Below are 19,272 nucleotides of genomic sequence, written 5' to 3'. Positions count from 1 at the left end.
TACAAAGGAGTTGAAAATTACTTAAGTAGGTGTGGGGGCAGGGCTAAGGCAGTGATGCAATCCCCAGGACAGCAGGGGTTTTTTCCTTGCCTCTTACAAGCAGCACAGGCATCTGGGAGGTGCGGAAAGTCCTGCAGATGCATCAGCAAGACTCCCCAAGCCTCTGAAACTGTAAAAAAAAAAACATAAAAAAAAACTACTGGAACCCACTCTTGGTTTTCTATCGTGAACCCAGAAGAGGGTTCCAACTGCTTTTCTCCTTGCTTTTTAGGCCACAATCCTAACCAATTTTCTAGCACTGACATAAACGCAATGCAACTCCAAGGTAAGGAAACAAACATTGCCTTACCTTGAGGAGGCTTCCGTGACTGCCCCCAACTGCATAATGCAGCACATGCTCCACTGGCACAGCTATGCCAGTGCTGAAGAGTTGGTTGGGACTGCACCCTAAAATGAATCCTTTTTTCCACCTGTCACCCTCGCCTCACATTTTCCTTTCTGCACTACAATATACAGCTGTGCCACTGGCCACTACACAGGGTTACATGCACAAAACTGTTTTCCCCGTGTGCACTTGTTATACATATTTTTAAAAACACCACCAATAAAAGACTCAAGGAACATCCCCTTAAAGTACATAATCTCATGGTCTTAGAAAAGAAATTGCGATGCTTCTTTTAAAGCTGATCTACACTTTCATCTGCTAAATCCCCATAATCTTCCTAGCCCTCTCACAAAAGGAGACCAACCTCAGTTATTTTCTTTTTGGGGGCATCCTATAGATCAGGCCAGCAAACTTGTGACCCCTAAGCTGAGAACATCCCACCAGCTGTGTACAGTATTACCATACTGTATTACTGAATCATACTATATTGTGGAGTGTTACGTGCAGCAGCAAAACCAAGAAATTTATCAAATTCCTGTTGAGCTATCCTACTTGCTGGTAGTGCTGCATTCCTTTTGGCAGGTCACAGATTGCTTAGGCCTGTTATAAAAACTACCTGTGATCTTTATTTTCTGTAGGTTGGCTTTTTTTTGGCTGAGGTTAAGTCAATGGATGATCATTTTAATTTACTATATGTGCAGTTCTTTGTTTTATTTATGCCTTTGTCACTTGGCTGTCAAAAGAAACGACTGCTCTGGAAGTGTACCTGATTTGTTCTTTCCCCCTCCCCTGGGCAATTCAGAAAATGAGTGTGTAAACATCAGAACTTTCTCAAAATATAGGAAAACCTATGTGGTACACAGACTGGTGTCGCTCTTCAAAAGCCATATCAATGACAGTAATAAGCCACACAGTTGTGGAGTACAGCTTAGGAGTGTGTGTGTTTTAAAGAAGTTAAAAGAGAAAACAGCACACACCACCCAATGCTATGTTAGGCACAGTACCTCACCATTCCATTTATGAGATGTGTAGACACGTGGAGGGGGGAGATCTATACTGCAGTAAGATTTAATGTAGTCCAAAAGGATAGGTTTCCTTGCAATATTTTAATGCATCATTCCTGGTCAACTGCCCCATACTTACATGGAACTCACCAGTGCTTTGGGGATAAGGGGCTTTCTGAAATAGTCAGAAAACTAGCTTTTCATTGTCGAATGAACCTTAGCTAAACAATGCACTCCCAGACAATTTTAGGAAAGAGACATCTGATGTCTGCTACAGAATTTTAATACCAGTTGCTCCCTTAAATATCCCAGAACATTTATCCATCAATAGACAGCAGCTGGATAAGGCCAGCAACTAGATACAGCAGCTGGATATGACCATGCACAAACCACCATATCAATCATAAGACATCACACGGAAAAGCTGATACAGCTATTGAATTTTAAGATGGTGTGCCGCTATGAATAGTCAATGTTGCAGCAGTTGTAAAACGGAAAACAGGCAGAGAAAATTGGGAGTGGGGAATGGATTTGCTACTGCAGCTATGTCTTTTATGCCAGTGTAGAATGCTGAGCTAAAATAGCAGTCACTTTGGGAAGGGTGGGTGGTAGTAAATAACTGAATCCAAACATTATTTTTCAATGCTGAGGTCTAATTTACCAGGCTTTGTCAATAATAAGTGAAAACATGTCAAAAGCAACAATATAAAAAAACACTCTTTGCCCAGATCATCACACAATACCTCTGCTTGAAGATTAAAACACACACATACACAGACTCTGCTCCTTGTTAACTAGAGCTCAAACAGGGACACTTGTTCTTCACAACTCCCCAACAGGCTCCCTCTGCTCTATGGTTTAGGAACAGGCATTTCTGATTTCTGCTTATAGAATCCTCTCTTGCCAATATGAGTAATTTTGTTATATCCTTTGGCGTTTGGTTCAAGTTTTTCCATCTGTACTAGACATCCCCTTGAGCAGTAAATTCAGAATATTGTAATCTCATTCTTAACCACATACAGAGAACTCTAATGTTAAACATTTGCCAACAAAGAAATGAGGAGCACCCCAGTTCCTAATTATGAACGATGGGGTGGATGCTGAGCATACTTATAGACCAGTGATTTTCAGCCTTTTTCATCTCATGGCACACTGACAAGGTACTAAAATCATCAAGGCACACCATCAGATTTTGGACAATTGACAAGGCACACTTTGCTTTTGGTGGTGGTGGGGGCTCATATCCCCAATAGTCCTATTAATAAATGACCACTAAACTCCTGCAGCACACCTGGGGACCATTCACAGCACACCAGTGTGCCACGGCACAGTGGTTGAAAATAGCTGCTATAGACTGTAGTTCTCACAATGTTCAGATGCCTTGAATGGATAGCACATGAAGAGGAACATCCATGGGTCATTGCAAACTACATGGGACACTCTCTGCATTACTAGGATGGGGGGGATAGCCTTACCCAGGTTAGGAGACTGCAAGGAGATCTCTAGGCTCTGTTGGGTCCCAAATGTCATCCAAACTACGACATAAGAGACCTTAGAAGTTCTATGCCCATGTTCTCCCTGCTACTGCCTTCAGGGTAATCTGAGAGGGTAAGGGAGGACCCAATCAATGTGCCAATGTTATTGGAGTGTACCAGGACAGGTGGCTTTGCCAATTTGCAACTGATCCATTTAAAAAAAAAAAATTCTGGATTAATTAAGACATCCTCTTAATTAATCCAATTAAGTTCTGAACTGGCTTCAGGCAGCCTGCCCATCACTAATAATTCTATATATAAAACTGCCATTTTCAGGGGGAAAATACCCAACAAAAGGGAATAATTCAAAATCAGATGCACTAAATCTCACTGAAATAAATGGGATATAAAACATCTAACTATGCACCTAATTCCACTGATTTTAATGAAACCTCATCATACATCATTCCCTGAAGTACTCACTTGAAATTGGGTGCCACTAAAACCAATGGAGATTTACTTTTAATGTGGTTAGGATTGTGTTGCAGGGTTATATTCCTCAGCATGTTTTTTAAAAAGGGTATTAATTTGCAAGTAAGATTCATTGATTTTAAAATGAATGTTCAGAGCTGGAGTAGAAGATAGCTTATATAGTTAACATGTTAACTGTCTACAATCAATGGATCTGAAAACCAGAGCAGAATGCAAGACTTGCAAAAAAACAGATGCCAACATGTCTGCTGAGGCTTTAAATACAGAAACAAAGATGAACCTCTTCTTTCTACTATAGGCGGATAAATTACCTAGCAGATCAGAATAGAACTTCACAATTGGGTTGCCTCCAGGATGCTGAGAGTTATTTGCCCTCCAGCCAAACAGAATTTAGTTCAAGTCAACAGTTCAGTAAAGCATGTTTAGCAACAGCAATTATAACATTGCGATCTGGCTCTGTTTCCCTGTGGTTTTTCTTCCTAATTTATTTCAAGAGCTTTGGTTGCAATGCTAAACCTTTAGCTTACTCATTGTCTTGACACAACAAACTGAGATCACACATCTTATGTAATGCAACATACATTAAGCACTGCTGTAGAGACACTCAAAATAGAAGCAGCCATAGAACACTTTCAAATTTATGTGGTGTTGGGGGGGGGGGGGAAGAATCCTTAAGATGATAAATAGTCTCTCCTGATATGGAAACAGACATTTATCAAGGATGTTATAAGACAGACTGCTTAGGTAAATTCAGACAGATGGGTCTCTCTGGCTATTACTGGGGCAAGGCACACCTCTTGGCGATTTGAAATTTAGCTAAATGCCCAGTAGTATTCTTGACCTGTTTAGAGGGAATGCAGCTGCAGAACTGGGCTAGAAATGAAAAAAACCTTCATCCTTGTGCAGGATTAAAAATAAATGATTCAAGGCAAGCCTGTCAAAATATTCATGAATAAACCCTGACATTGCTATATTTTTATTTCCTATGCTGCAAGAGTATGAAATGTCACTTCAAGGTATGTGATATTCAAGGTGTTTCCCTTAAAAAAGAAAAGAACCAGAAGGCTTGTAGAAAGATACATTGTTAGAAGATGTTCAGAACTCTGGAGGGATTTTAAGCCTAATTATGCAAGCAAACTAGGGCTGCAATCCTAACCACACTTTTCTGACATTAAACCCCATTGAACAAAATAGAACTTACTTCTGAGTAGACCTGGTTAGTATTGTGCCCTAGATTACTCATAAAGACTGCCACTTGTGGATATTCAATTATTGTAAAATTATCTGGAATTACACATTCTGACGCGAGTTTCCAATGCCTGTAAGTGAAAAGCTTTATAATATTTTCACAATTATTAAACAATGTGTATTTGTACTGCACCATTCCACACAAATCCTCAATAGTATTAACACTTCTTTTCTCTCTCACTTGCTCATATATATCCCACTGATGCAGAAAAATGTTATTTTTAATTCGTTATTACTTACTTGATTGTCATTTTCACTATCCTTAATGAATAAATATCTGAGCAGATTTAGTGATGCCATAATCCTGTGAATTACAAAAGTAGAATTAATCACTTAGGGCAAAATTAGACCTCCTGCTTTTCCTCCATAGTGAATGCCTATGGATGAATTAATGTGAAGCAGGTTATGTTGGAACTTAAAATCCCCACAGTAAAGCTAATAATCAAGAGGCTACATTTCCGCCCCCTCCGTCCTCTGTCCTGGAAAAACCCATGTAAAATTTGCGTTCTTATATAACCTTCCAAAAGAAGTTGACCAGTTATGTCCAAATGAGTCCTTCAAGTTCTAGTTTACATCAAAGCTGCCAAGCAGCATTCCCTCTAAACTGTGAGGCTATGTAGCTCAAACGGAAGCCTCATGCAGCTTCCCTCTTGGTCCTCCAGAGCTTGGCAATGACATCACTACCATGTGCTCCAGACTCACCCCCATGGCAGGGGGCTCTGCAAACTCAGGGGAGAGATCAGAAGGAACACTGCTGCCAAGTAATTTAACAGCAATATTGCCAATAACGCACCAGTAAGGCCAGCAGAAGCTAATATAAAAAGCAGCTAAGCATTTATTAAAGAATAATGGTTTTAGAGACTCAGGGCCAAATCTTATCCAACTTTGGCAGGACTGATGCAGCCCTGACAACAGGGTGTGCACTGCATCCTGCAGTGGGCGAATAGTCATGGAGGCCTCCTCAAGGCAAGGGAATGTTTGTTCCATTATCTTAGGACTGCATTGCAGCTGCACTGGTGCTCAAAAGTTCAACAGGATTGGGTCTTCTATCAAATAGAATCTAGTTTAGTTTATCTTTAACAGAATAATTATCTACTGGGTTGCTATAATCAGTTACCAACATAGTAAGCTCGTCTCCTGGTTATGAGCACCATGGACTCTTCAGAGATGAATTAAAAATGCTAACCTACAGAACAGGGGTCTCCATACTTTACAGTCAGAAGGCCACATAAAGTATCTGGCACGTTGTCAAGCAATGGGGAAAAAATTTTTTTTTTTAAATACAAAATTTAAATAAATACATTAAGAGATGAAACTTAGATGAATGAATAAACAAACGAATGGGCTAAAACTTACAGGATTTATCCAAGTACCAACAGGAATAAATCACACATTTAAATGGACTCCCATCTGCCCACCTCCCAAGCAGCTTACTTAAATATATAGGAGTAAATATCTCAGAACCAGCACATCAAAGGAAACACCTGGAGCATGTTCTGAGGGCCAGGGAGGCCTCCTTGACCCCCAGAGGGCCTTCTAAGGTCTTTAGAGGGCACTAAAAATTACTATAGCCTATAGTACTTGAAATTTTTGCCAAGTAATCAAGCTCCAATTCTCACTTGCCTTATCTCTGGGTCAATCAGAGGGCAAAACCTTTCAACTCTGAAAAGTTTGGTTTCCCAAGGGAAAACTTGGCAGACAGGCGCCAAGTTTCTCAAGCAGCAGGCAGGCACAGCTCCTTAGAAGCAATTTGTTAACCTTTTATTCTCCTTCCTTCTGCTGCAGCCTGGTTCTGCTTTGCAAATGCTTGCAAAGCAGGTCTGTTTTTTGAAACACCAGGGTGGGAATCCTCCTTTCCATTTGAAGCAGGCTACAATTCAATGCACCCTTACTTAAGCATAACACCCATGGAAAGCAGTGGGTCTACTTCTGAGTAAAAAGGGTTGCAAATATCTCATCTCTCTGCTGTGAATTGAACTGCACACTCCCAGTTATGGGTTGTATGTTGTACGTAGAGCTTCTGGCTTAACACACCAGACACCTTAAAGGTGGATTTGATTCATGGTTCTCCTGCAGTGGTTCCCAACCTTTTTCACTTGCATATCCCTTGGCAGCCCATTTCCATAAATTGTACCCTTCATATTAGCAAAATGTTTGTAATTAATAATACAAGCCCTCATCTCCTCTATATGAAAGCCCAGACTTCATGTATTCATCACAGTGTTTTCTCTTTTTATCTGTTTGAGGAACAGAATACTCTGCCTTTGCACTGTTTTGCACTAGAAGTGTGCTGAGAAGTTCTGGGTGAATGATCACTTTCCATATTATGTTTCAGTTTTTTTTGCTGTGCTGGTTTTCAATCACTGTTTCATACATGAATTGATGACCAAAAACTAGCTATTGGCAGGGCTTTCACAGCCAACTAGCTACCTCCCTTCCTGCCTTGCTGGTCCTTGCAAGGCAATCCTGTCTTGCAAGGCATTCTGGAGCATGACCTGCCTTTTTCTACCATTATTCCATTCTTTTTCCAGTACCCCTAATGGTCCTGTTGAGTGTCCCTGGGAGTACATGAATACCAGGTTGGGAACCACTGTTTTACTGGTATGTTGTTTACAGTGCACTTACTCTGATAGTGCTTACAAAAAGGTGATGAAGACCAGAATTTAAAAAGAATAAAAATGTATCTTATGATCTTTTACTATGCTTTTAATAAAATTAGAGACTACAGTTCTTAGGTAACAATTAGTAGTGGGTTATTTTTCAGGATCTAGCCTTGAGTAAAATCAGACAAAACTATAGTCAGACACCCCCCTAAGTTTAACCCCCAACTTATCTGAGGGTCATAGAAAATTCCATGATTGTTGGCTCAAAACCTGCCCTCGGCTTATCTGTGGGATCGACTTATAGGCAAGTATCTGCGGTGCTTGCAATTTCCCAGGAAAACCAGGAAGTGATGTTTTTAGGCCCTCAGAACACCCTCTGAACATGACTGGAGCACAGCTCTGGTCGTGTTTGGTCAAGTGGACCAGAGGCTTGCAGGGGGCCAGAGGCTGGCTGCGGGCTCGATAGAAGCTCACTGCAGATTGTGCTTGGCCCCCGAGCCATAGTATGGAGACCCCTGCTATAGAAGATGGCACATACATTCACATGAAACATAGTTTTTAAAGCCTCAGTTTAAAACAGCCAAAAACAAAAAGTTTTTTCAGCAGACTACTTCTGCAGTCTACTTGGATCACCTCTCACCTGTCTGAGTTCTGAAGAAGATCAGTTTCAGCACCTTCTGGAAGTGAGAGCACTATGTCTAGTAAGGAAACCAGCTGCAGACCAGTGAAACACTTGCTGCCCTTGACACTCTAAAAAAATATATATGTACACACACACACACACACACGGTACAAGAAATATTTAGTTACAACATTCTTTGTTCAGCCAGCAGCTGTATTACTGTCCTAAGTTAGTTCCAGAAATGAGGACACCAAAACACAGACATTATATTCCAGCTTTGATCAATTCTTTGTTTTTACTCCAGCTTGCCATTTAGCATTTTAAAAAGACATTAGTATGTAAATAAGTTTGAGGGGTGCTTTGTTCTAAAAATCTTCCAACTACATAAACTTCAATAGTCAAAAACTGCAGTTAGTATAAGTTACATAAGCTTAGGATTTGATTGTTTGGAAGAAAACTAAGGAGGAGTATTTTGAACAGAAAATTGTAGCTAAGCAGGAATTTCTCTACAATGGGAAGGGAGACATACATCTAGGACCAGCCCTTCCAGAGGGGTGACTGTGGTGGTTGCCTCAAGCAGCGGTTTGGTGGGGGATGCCCACCTCTGTCTGGGTATTTGCATCCCATGCTCTTCCTCCTTTTCCCTGGATCAGAAAAGAAAGAAGGGAATGGAGTACAGCATGGAGAAGAGGAGAGCAATGGGTAGACTCTCAGAGATGCTTAGCCTACCACTCTCCTCTTGTCCACACTTCTACTCCATCTCCTTTTCCAATCAGGGAGTAGGACAAGCAGAAGCTTGCACATCACCAGGTGCAAAGGGAGTGGCATTTGGCACATCATTTCACATGTCAGGAGGTCATCAATGGCCCTGCATGGGCCATCTGCAGTAACTAACAGTAGTGCTAGACAAAAAGATCTATTCTGTGACCAGCCACATCTTCTGGAAAACTAGAAGCACAATTCACAGCTTTCCTTCTTCTGGTGCAAGGAATCCAAGATATTATGCTAGGTTTCACAGAAATTTTTATTAGGATTTTTCCTAGAAGCAAGATGACCAGAAGCTTGCATATTAAGCCATTTCTGCCCAACACTGTATATATGCAACAGGGACCAAATGTGTACACCTGTGGGCAGGGCAAAAATGGGTTAAAAATTAAAACTTAAGAATCTCCATGCTATATGAACTATGCCTAAAGAAACTACTTGGCAAGTTTCCTTGGTTTCTTTTGATTAAAGTAGCCTCGGTATAGATTCCTACATACAATAGGCATAAAACTTTACTGTTTATTTTTGTCACAACCTCAAAAGATTAGAATAGGGGTGCCAAACCCGTTTCAAACCAAGGGCCGAACAGCATTCATGGTGCCTGCTGAGGGCCGGAAGTGATGTCATTAATCAGGTCATAACAAAAAATAAGCACTTTTTTCACTTAGGAATTCATTGGCTGCAAATGACAGAAGAGAAAATACACAAATCTTGATCATATTTCGAGTTATAAGAGAGCCCAATTTTTCACGTTGGCTGCCCTTATAGCAGTAACACCTTAGCACTGCTCAGCAGCTGAGAGCCGGATAAAAAGCTTCCTTGGGCCGCATCCGGCCCCCGGGCCTTATGTTTGACACCCCTGGATTAGAACTTAGTTCCTTTTAATTTGCAGAGTTTACTTTTCTTTCCCCCAAAGATGCACTACAGACTTCCAACCAGTTCACCAGTCCTGCGAGGGTTATTCAGAAGGTCAAATCTTACTTTTTTGTTTTCTGAAAAACCTTCTGCAAAAACTATCCATGAAGGTTGAGAGGGGATCCCTTGGAGCAGCAATCCATAGACGTTTGGAGCTGCAATCAGAAGGGAAAAAATCACCAACCCACCTGCCATGGGTTGGCCTTTTAGGAGATCTTTCTGAACCTCTCTCTTAACGCACAAGAGAACATTCTCAATGTGTTTGTGCCTTGAATAACTTCCTTACCTCCAAGGATAAAGCAATCTGATTTTTAATATTTTGAATAATGTATCCTTCTACGCCAGAATGGTTACTTGTCTTCAACAAACACCTGCAATGTAAAATGAAAGAACAATTATGTCCTATAGTACATGATCTGGGACTCCAATTTCTAAAGGATACCAGGATAGTTTTAATTTTACTGCAAAGAAACTAAGGGCACAATCCTAACCCCTTATATCAGTGCTGTCCAGTACCGACATAAGGGCAATGCAGGATGCAGCACATGCCCCATTGGCACTGGAAAGCACTGACATAAGGGGTTAGGATTGCGCCCTAAAATACATTATTACTGTTAATGTGGGTGTCTTTATCAGGATTTTCCAGCTTAGATTTTAATGTTCTACAACACTGAGGCATACCTGAACAATGTGTATTTTCCTTCTTCTTTAAATTTGTCTATATATAGTTGTAAAATCTTTAAACTCTTCTTTCTCTACACAGAAACACATAATAGGAAGAGAGTCAGATTAAATTCACTTCAGACACACTTGTAATCACACGAAACCCAGCTACATACCAGAGATTCAAGAGGGCACAGTGTCATCACTTTTACCAAATCCTGAAAGGCAGAAGGAAAAACACAAATTATGCATGAGAAGTCAGATAAAAATAAACCCTTTGCAAGCAAATGTTACTTAGAATGCTGGTGAGAAAAGGATCTAACTTCAACTCACAAAATTAAGGAAAGAGAGCTGTAAAGCTGTAACTCCATCCTTAAGCCACTACTGCACACATATATATTGGAGAGGTCAGGACAGTAAGCGATCTTGAAAGTGTACTAGCTGTAATAAAGGCAGAAAGAAGTGGATTAAGGACAGAGTGACAGAGTGAAAGATATTAACTCAGATATTGTATTAGGCAGCCTAAGACAAGTGTTCAGGAAAAAAAACAAACCAGCAGCTGGTTGATTCCCAGTATGTTTATTCACCTAAGGACTTACTGAAGAGGACATGCAGATGAAAAAGTGGTGATAATCCTAACATTTCTATACCTCTGTTGAAACCTTGTTACAAGATGGTTCTGGGGAAAAGAATGTTACATATACTGTGATTTTGACATGAAATGCTTCATCTTATGCTTGCAACATCACTACAAGTCAGTGCAAGAGTGAGAAATGAACAGTGACGATAGTTTAAATTATCTGGATTATTCCTCCTGCCACAAAGTTATCCTTGTCCTGTCACATTTTGGTCTTCTGTTCCAAAATGTTTAAAACTTATTCATATTCTACATTCAAGACAATAATCCATTCAGTGTTTGAAAGGCCTCACTTCAGATGTCACTGAAAACAAATGTGGGTTTTGAGTAGAATTTCTATTTAAAGAAATAGACATTTAAAGGCCCTAAACATGTAAACCAACTCTCATTCCAGTGTTCAAGAAAGATATCGGACTGACTTGAACACAAAGAATGGCAAGTGGTGTTCTATAATGAGATAGGGTTTTCCTATCATTTTTCCCGCTGCAGCCCCCCCCCCCCAAAGCTAACTGGGGGAATCCTTGAGAATAGTGTAAGAGATAGTGTAGGATGCTGCAGATCACGGGGAGAGTCTGCAGATATAGGGACTCCCTCATCCCATGCATGAGCTAGAAGTAGCTTATAGCATGCTAGATATCTTTTGATCCAAACCACTGAACTTCATTTTGCATATGCCTGCCTTCTTTGGAAATGGGTGTAGTTGGTGCTCAACTTTGTAACACGTACAAACATGTATACCACATTTCATTCTGGTTTTTCAAAGTTCTACAGAGTTACTATATTATGAGCAAACAAACAAAATGCCCAATGGGCTTGTTACACTAAAGGCCTCCCTTTGCATGGCCAATTACCAATGCCATGCTGATATAACTCAACTGGTTCAAGACAGTGCTTCACTGTAGCTCCAAAAGAAAAATTAGGAAATAATGAGATTTTCTACTATAAAACAATAGACACAAAATATGAAAAACTTCATGACTATGTTTTCTTTTTAAAAGTCACAGATGGGCATTTTATAAAGCATTCTTACATCAGTGTGTCAAATTAAAGCACTGAGTAAATACTTTCCACTCAAATTCTTCTTAAAGCACTTGGGAAACACCAACATATTAGAAGGCCCTATTTGTGTATTTAAAAGTTCATAGTTTCCATTACATTACCTGAGGTGTTACAATAAAGCCTTTGAATTCCAAGTACTCCAGCAAAAGGCTATTATCTTCCAGCCTCAGTAGACAGTTCTCCAAGAGATTCTGCAAATTAAGTTAATATATTAATTTTAAGGACTAAGGGTATGACCTCTGCTGCACAGAGGAAGCATTCCCCAGTGCGCAGAACAGAACAGGGTAACTAGCAATGAATGTTAAATGCCACGTGTATGCCTCACAGTCTTTTGCACATAGCAGGCTGAGGTGAATGCAAGTATGCCTTTGTTTGACCTATGAAGGAGATACATTAAATCACCTGACAAACTAGTATGCCAGTTCTGCATTTAAATGGAATTACATTAGCCACCGACTCCATTTCCACAGATTCACTTATTTGTGGCAATAAAAGTGTTGCCCTTTGTAGCCACATTCGCAGCGTTGTCATGTCCATTTGTGGACATTCTGAGAGCCCTATTGGGCAGTTCTTGCTGCTTCTGTTGTTCTTGCACCTTAACAAGTCTATGCAAGTCTCCACATGTTCTCAGAGGTTCTTGCTGGGGCAGGGGAGCAGGAGACTGCACCACGGAGAGAAAGCTACAGATTTTCTGTCCAAACTTGTTTTCTACTGCATGGCCCCAGTCAAGACCCCCTACAGAGCACTGGAGATTTCTGTCACTATGAAGGGAGCATCAATCCTCATTAAGGCTCTTTTTTATTACTCTGATTAAGCCATTCTACCCAAGTCAGAGTATACCCATTATTAAGAAGGAAACCTTTTGTAACCATGCAGATAGGAGGCTAGTATGCAGTCATTCCATATAAAAATTAACTCTTCCGTATTTACAGATTGCGTAACAGTTTTTGTCTAATCAAAAAAAGATCCCTGGAAGCTTTGTGGCTGTCTTGCTTCCTACTTTAGCTGGAAGATGCCAACCCCAACTAGCAGCCTTGCTATTGCAAAACCAGGCTTGTCCGCAGCCTGGATTCACAGCTTGACTGTGAAAGTAAGATGTAATGGTCAGAACTCCATTGTAGCTGTAATGCACCCAAATCTGAGAATCTTTACTTGCTTTATAGAACCTTGCAGGCATAACAAGTCGCAGTTAAATGCTAAGCGCTAACTGAACTTTTGGGCTTGCAGCCTATAAACAAGTGGTTTACTCCATTTCAACACTGCACTCTGGTTTATAATTTCAACAACTGCAGCAAAGTGTAGTGCTAATAAAAATGTTTTACCAAGTTGCTGAGCTGCCCATGCTATCACCTAGCCCAAGGCGTTCAAGGCAAGATTCAGGTTCAAAAAGTTCATATAGCGCAAAGAGCGTCTGTGGGACTCTAACTCCATTTTTCCCATAGGATCAATGATTCAGTAACAGCAGTTTCTGTAACTGTGGAGTTTTCCAGAAATCTAACCCCAGCAGATAATGAGAACTGTATTTTTTCTTTTCAATCAGCAAGTTACTAGTCATTATGACGGATAGGCTGTGTGTTTGGAGGAAGGGTTTGTAAGATGCAAGGATTTTTGTGGAATACAGAACATTTCTACATGTTCTACACAAACAGAAACACCATAACCTGCCACCCCACCCCAGCATTCCTGCCAACAAGGATCTTGTCAGATTTTAATTTCACTGTTAATGGTGTCCAAATGCTATGCTTTACCTTTCTTCCCAAAGGAGTGAATAGCAACCGTTCATTTATATCAGCGGTCTCCAATCTGGAGACCAATGCACACTGAAAAACCCTTACCCAGCACAAATAGAGCTTACCGTTCCACTAGGCAGCCTCCTATCTGTAGCTTTGATTGCCCCCAAACTTTGCGCCAGTCAGCTGCGTCTGCTCGTAAAATGAGGAGCAAAGCCTACTGGGACAACAGAACATGAAAGCGACTGGCCGGCGTGAAGTTTTGGGGCAATTGGAGGCAGAGATAAGAGACTGCCAGGTGGAAATGTAAGCTCTGTTCACTTAGGGGAAGGGTTGTCACGGGTGCTAGATCCAGCCAGTGGGGCGGGGTTTGGCACCTGCTGACTTATATACAAAAAGTAGTGTCTTTAGACACACCACTGGTGTGGCTAATCTTGTCCCCTGCTCCTGAGGATGCCAGCCACTGAGATTCAAGCCTCCTCAATCATCACAGCCCCACCTTTTCATCTACCTTGCTCCACCCTTAGTTTTGTTTCTTGGGCCCAATATGTTACGCAGGGTGAGGTGGTAGAACTCTGGACTACACTACTTAAAACTGCTGGTGGAGGATCATATTTTAGATTCCTTCACCAAGCAAAAAGCTAAACTGCATGCAGTAAATGAGCATATAGGATTATCCAAGTGTCTCTCAGATGTTCTGGTGCATACTGTGTGCAAGTTTCTTTTGTAAGGGCAGGCGGAGATTCAAAAATCCTACTCCACACCTGTAGTCTGAAGTGGAACAGTTCATAATTCTACCACTTCGCACTGCATAATGTGTAGACTGGGTCTCAATCATGCTAGATTGCAGAATGTTACACTAGCAGATTAAACAAGCAAGTGTGCTTAAAATCACAGTGCAAGATTCATTCTGGACCCCTACTATGATAGCCCAGATAAAAACACCCCTAGTGTTTTGGGCAGTTTTGAAAAACACCAAAGTTTCACACCTTGGCACAACACAGCAAGAATTTCCTCTATTTATTTCAACAGCAAGTGGTGCAGTGCTGCAGCAAACTCCTGATTAAATGACCTGTTGCTTAGCAACAGTGCTTAATGGATTGCTATGGCAGCAATTTTAACTTTACCCAAGTGCACGTGCTAATGACATACCAATTTCTGGAACTGTAACTCAAATTAGACTGCAGCCATAAGCATGCCCACTTAGAAATAAATCCCACTGAAATCCATGCAACTTACTGCCAAATAAATAAATGTAGGATTGGAGAGAGTGTATAGGAGAGTGTATTGGAGTGTACTGGAGAGTGTATATTGATGCAGATATAAATTCCTTCTTTTTAACTAACAAACAAAAAACCCCAAATAACCAGATCAAACTTCTGCTTTCTAATAGTACAGAAATAATGCCTTATAAATAAATTAATGCTATAAAAACAATAATTAACATTTGCATGGCACTTTCTGAGTGTGCAAATTACTTTCACGTGCATTGATACAGTTTTTACAACAGGTCTGTACAATATTATTATCTTCATAGTGCAGCTGGAGAGCTGAGACTGAAAGGGAGTGACTTGCCTAAGGCCACCTAGTGAGTTCATGGCATTCAAACCAGAGAAGTCCTGATTCACAGCTCACTCTCTTAGCTGATACACTAGACCAACTCTACTATATTCATTATGTTATACTTACAAGTCCTTTTGATAAAACAGATTCTTCTGTCCTACAAAAAATTAAGGTGCTGTCAGTTTTATATGTCAGTGTAAAAGGGGTTTTACCCCCTTGATACTTTGGTAGATCACCTGAAAAGATCTGTCTAAGCCGGTGTTTCTCAAACTGTGGGTTGGGACCCACTTGGTAGGCCATGACCCGATTTCTGATAAGTCTCACAGAACCTCCAAAGAAAACATGGTTAATGGAAAACTCAGATAACTAATTGCTTCAAGCCCCGAGGCTATTCAAAAATCAGATAGCTACTAACTGCCCTGCAAAGACAGAGCTCCTGTAGATTGCAAGCTTGTGTGAATATAGGGAGATAAATGATGAGTGTCGTTTTTGTCTGGTGTGTTTTTTTCCATGTCAGTCATGACAGGTAGTGGGGATAGGTGAGGGCTGGGTCACATAACTAAGCCCCTCAAGACCTGAGGCTATTCATTAGGGCTGCCTCATTATGACAGAGCAGTGGTTCTCACACTTTTCACACCAGGACCCACTTTTTAGAAACAGAATCTGTCAGGACCCACCAGAAGTGATGTCATGAAAGGAAGTGACATCATTGAGCAAGAAAATTTTTTAACAATCCTAGGCTGTAATCCTACCCACACATACCTAGGAGTAAGCCCCATTGACTATCATTGTTAAAAGCATATGCAGAGAAGCCTATTAAAAGTACAGATCTGTAACATTTCTCCAAATGCAGTCACATACCATGGGAGCATCAAGTTTAATAAATTAAAAATAAAATACTGAAATGGGGACCCACCTGAATTGGTTCACGACCCACCAAGTGGGTCCCAACCCACAGTTTGAGAACCACTGGGACAGAGGTTTTTTGCAAAAAAAAAAAATTTCTTGTAAATAAATAAAAATATTATTTACTTTCAGATCACTTTTTTTATTTTGTCTTGTAAAGCTAGGTGGGTCCTGATACAGTGTCATTTTAAAAAGTAAGTCCTGGTGCTAAAAGGTTTGGAAACCACTGGTCTAAGCCATGATACTCCTGTAGGTCACCTGCCTATATTACAGCACTACATCCTACCATTACTCCTTACACTGATTTCAACATAGTGCTGTTCAAAGAGGCCCAAAACCCACACACAGTAATGTATGCGGTCATTCTAAAAGAACAATAATCATAAGTCAATTGAAATCTCATTTTTCTGTAGACATAGTTGACTGCAGTGGCATAGCTAAGGGGGTGCAATTGCACTGGGCATCAAACTTTAGGGGGGCAACAAGTTGAGCTTGACACTAGTGACCAAAATTGTGAAAATCTTGGTATGTATGAATAATACCATCATGTTATATATCATTGGAAAGGTAATTTAATGCAGAATGCAATGAAACAAACAGCACTGGAATATCAATTTTCTATCAAACGTTACGGCCAATTAACCAGAAAATGAAAACAACTGCTGTGTGGAACAAAAAGTAGATTTGCTTAACTCCAAACTGACCTATGAAACTGTTTGTTCTGAGTGCCAATGAGAAGTTATTATGATACAGCATGGAACCAATAACTTTTTATTTATTTACTTAATTAAATTTGATTATGTCATGCCGGGGGCTACAAAATGTTCTTTGACTCCAGGTTGTAGATAGATGCCTTAGCTATGCCACTGACTGGGGGGAGGCAGCAGAGCAAGCAGGTGGTGAGCTGCTAGGGGTAGGAGGTGTGGGTTCCTCCCAATTTTCCCTTTTTAAAAAGCCTGGGTGTGATGTCACTTTTGATTGTGACATCACTTCTGGGGCAACATTTTGAGCTTGGCACTGGGCTACACGATCATTAGCTACGCCACTGGTCAACTAGAGTTTTTGCTACCAACTTCAGCAGGGACAAGGCTTTCATTGTCTCAACCAGAAACTGAGAGGCAATTAAGCCAGGTGAGCACAAATGCTGTAACATAAGAACATAAGAACAGCCCCACTGGATCAGGCCATAGGCCCATCTAGTCCAGCTTCCTGTATCTCACAGAGGCCCACCAAATGCCCCAAAACTCCAATTATGCTTTGTCATTAGTCTCCCTAATCCAATTTTCCTAATGTATTGTTTTCTGTTCTGAATATTTGGGAAGTGATTGAATAAAAATTCAAATAAATTGTGAATAATCTTACCTTTTCAATAAAACTCGAATGTGCACCATATTGCACTGTAGAATGTATGATGGGCTACAAAAAGAGTGGCATGCATAAGTTCAGGTTAGGAGCAACAAAAACACTATACAAAAAAATCAATCTCAGCTTATACTACGACAACAATCATCTTTGGCTGAGTGTCTCTGCCTGGTCACCTGGAGATTTTTGCAAGCCTCAGGCAATCAGGCAAGTGACTACTTCTAAGTCTGCAATAAGAAAATGAGAATAAAGTACTTACCTGAAAACAACTGGAAAGCAGTCAATACCAAAGCAGTCCTGAACAAAGACCATGTAAGACAGACACGCTAAAGAATCTGCATACTCTTCTTTATCCAGTTCCTGTAAGTCCTCACTTCTCCAGCTTTCATTTCTGCATCCATGCTGAGAGAATACTTTTGGAAACAATTCTCTAATATCCAGCAAAATGCCCTGTTAATAGAACGCTGTTTGTTGTTGTATGTAATGGAACACAGCACCTGCTACCATTTTGGGTGTGTTAAAGTATGTTTACAATGCAAATTCACTTAATGGCTAAACATTCAAAGCATTTTGTAAATTGCTATGGATGAAGAATAGGGAAAGGGGTTAATATGGCTACATAACCACTATTCCAAGTACCAAACTGCAACAACAAACCGTACTTTGTTTACTGTCATGTTATAAAGATAAGCCAAAGATATGACCATGTTCAACCTAATTAGGTCAAAAGAAAGAATGTAGTTTAGATACATCAGTACAATTTGCAGTAAAGCAATTCTCAAGGACTTTATTGTTTCGTATGCAACTAGATTAATCAGTCAGAGTCAAAAGAGGCAACCACTGCAGCAGTAAACATAGAAAGAAGTACTGGGTATTGTTGTTTCAATACTCTGTGGCCACAACTAACATTGCCTGGCCCCCCAATAATGATAACATTGGTTATTTCACCCAAATGATTCTATGGCTCAGTTCAGACATCACACAGAACCACAGTTTAATCATGGCTTCATGCAACAGTTACACTCTTCCCCCTTAAACATGAGGGGAATAAATTTTAACTTCAACTCTTGGTTTAGGATTCGCTGTAATATTTGAATCCAGAAAATTCCATCTTTTTCTAACCAAACTTTATGAAGATGCCAGGACATGAAACTGGAATTCCTGCACATGAGCTTGAGACTCTTGAATGTTACATGAAATCAGGACTAAATCACAGCTCTGTATGACATTTGAACCAGGCTTACGTATTGGAATAGTGAACAGTATGGGGGACTGCTCAGGAAGAATATTTAAAAACTGCAGTGAATTTGCAGAAAGCTATGTCTACATTGCTAACTGGCACAAATTACAGAGAACACACAACACACACAAACATGTAAGTTTCTGGGCTCAACTCACAGTGTTATTTTTAATTTTCAAACCTCTAAGTTCCCTGGGCCTTATATAGCTGAAGGAATCTTCCCATACACAAATATGGCAGAATTTGGGGAGGGGGCAGAAATGGGGGGTGGGTTTAGGTGGTGGTTTTGAATGGATCACTCCTGATTTTAGTAAGAAAAATAGCTATTAGGTGGCTTAAACAGCTAGTCATGCTGAAGGTGCCTGCTACTTGCTTCTGGTCTGCTCCTGAAAATGTTGATATTTTATTTCTCTTGTATAATTTTTTAGTTGTGGAATCTGGATTTGTTTGTGTGCCCCTGTGTACACACAAAGCAAAGAGCCTTGTCAAGTGGTTTATTAAAGAGACTGAATCCAGCAGACACTATGAAGCAGCTCAAAGCAATTTATCATGAGGACTAAGTTTAGTCTGTTAAGCATACCTCATTTGTAACATTTAGATTCT

General features: G+C 40.4%; 1 protein-coding gene across 1 annotated transcript in view; it reads right to left on the bottom strand.

Moving 5' to 3' along the window:
- Positions 1 to 19,272, bottom strand: part of GLMN (glomulin, FKBP associated protein) — a 34,307-nt gene that overhangs the window by 4,581 nt on the left and 10,454 nt on the right. The window contains exons 8-16 of the mRNA XM_066624223.1: positions 17,689 to 17,879; positions 17,430 to 17,483; positions 15,288 to 15,318; positions 11,970 to 12,059; positions 10,349 to 10,390; positions 10,191 to 10,264; positions 9,796 to 9,880; positions 7,848 to 7,957; positions 4,845 to 4,908 (exon numbers count right to left, since the gene is read on the bottom strand). Coding sequence (XP_066480320.1) covers positions 4,845 to 4,908; positions 7,848 to 7,957; positions 9,796 to 9,880; positions 10,191 to 10,264; positions 10,349 to 10,390; positions 11,970 to 12,059; positions 15,288 to 15,318; positions 17,430 to 17,483; positions 17,689 to 17,879 — 741 coding nt within the window. The remainder of the gene's footprint in view (positions 1 to 4,844; positions 4,909 to 7,847; positions 7,958 to 9,795; positions 9,881 to 10,190; positions 10,265 to 10,348; positions 10,391 to 11,969; positions 12,060 to 15,287; positions 15,319 to 17,429; positions 17,484 to 17,688; positions 17,880 to 19,272) is intronic.

This window comes from Tiliqua scincoides, chromosome 4 (genome assembly GCF_035046505.1).
Source record: "Tiliqua scincoides isolate rTilSci1 chromosome 4, rTilSci1.hap2, whole genome shotgun sequence".
Taxonomy (NCBI): Eukaryota; Metazoa; Chordata; class Lepidosauria; order Squamata; family Scincidae; genus Tiliqua; species Tiliqua scincoides.
The sequence above is the reverse complement of the archived record's forward strand: the minus strand, read 5'-3'. Positions and strand labels throughout refer to the sequence as shown.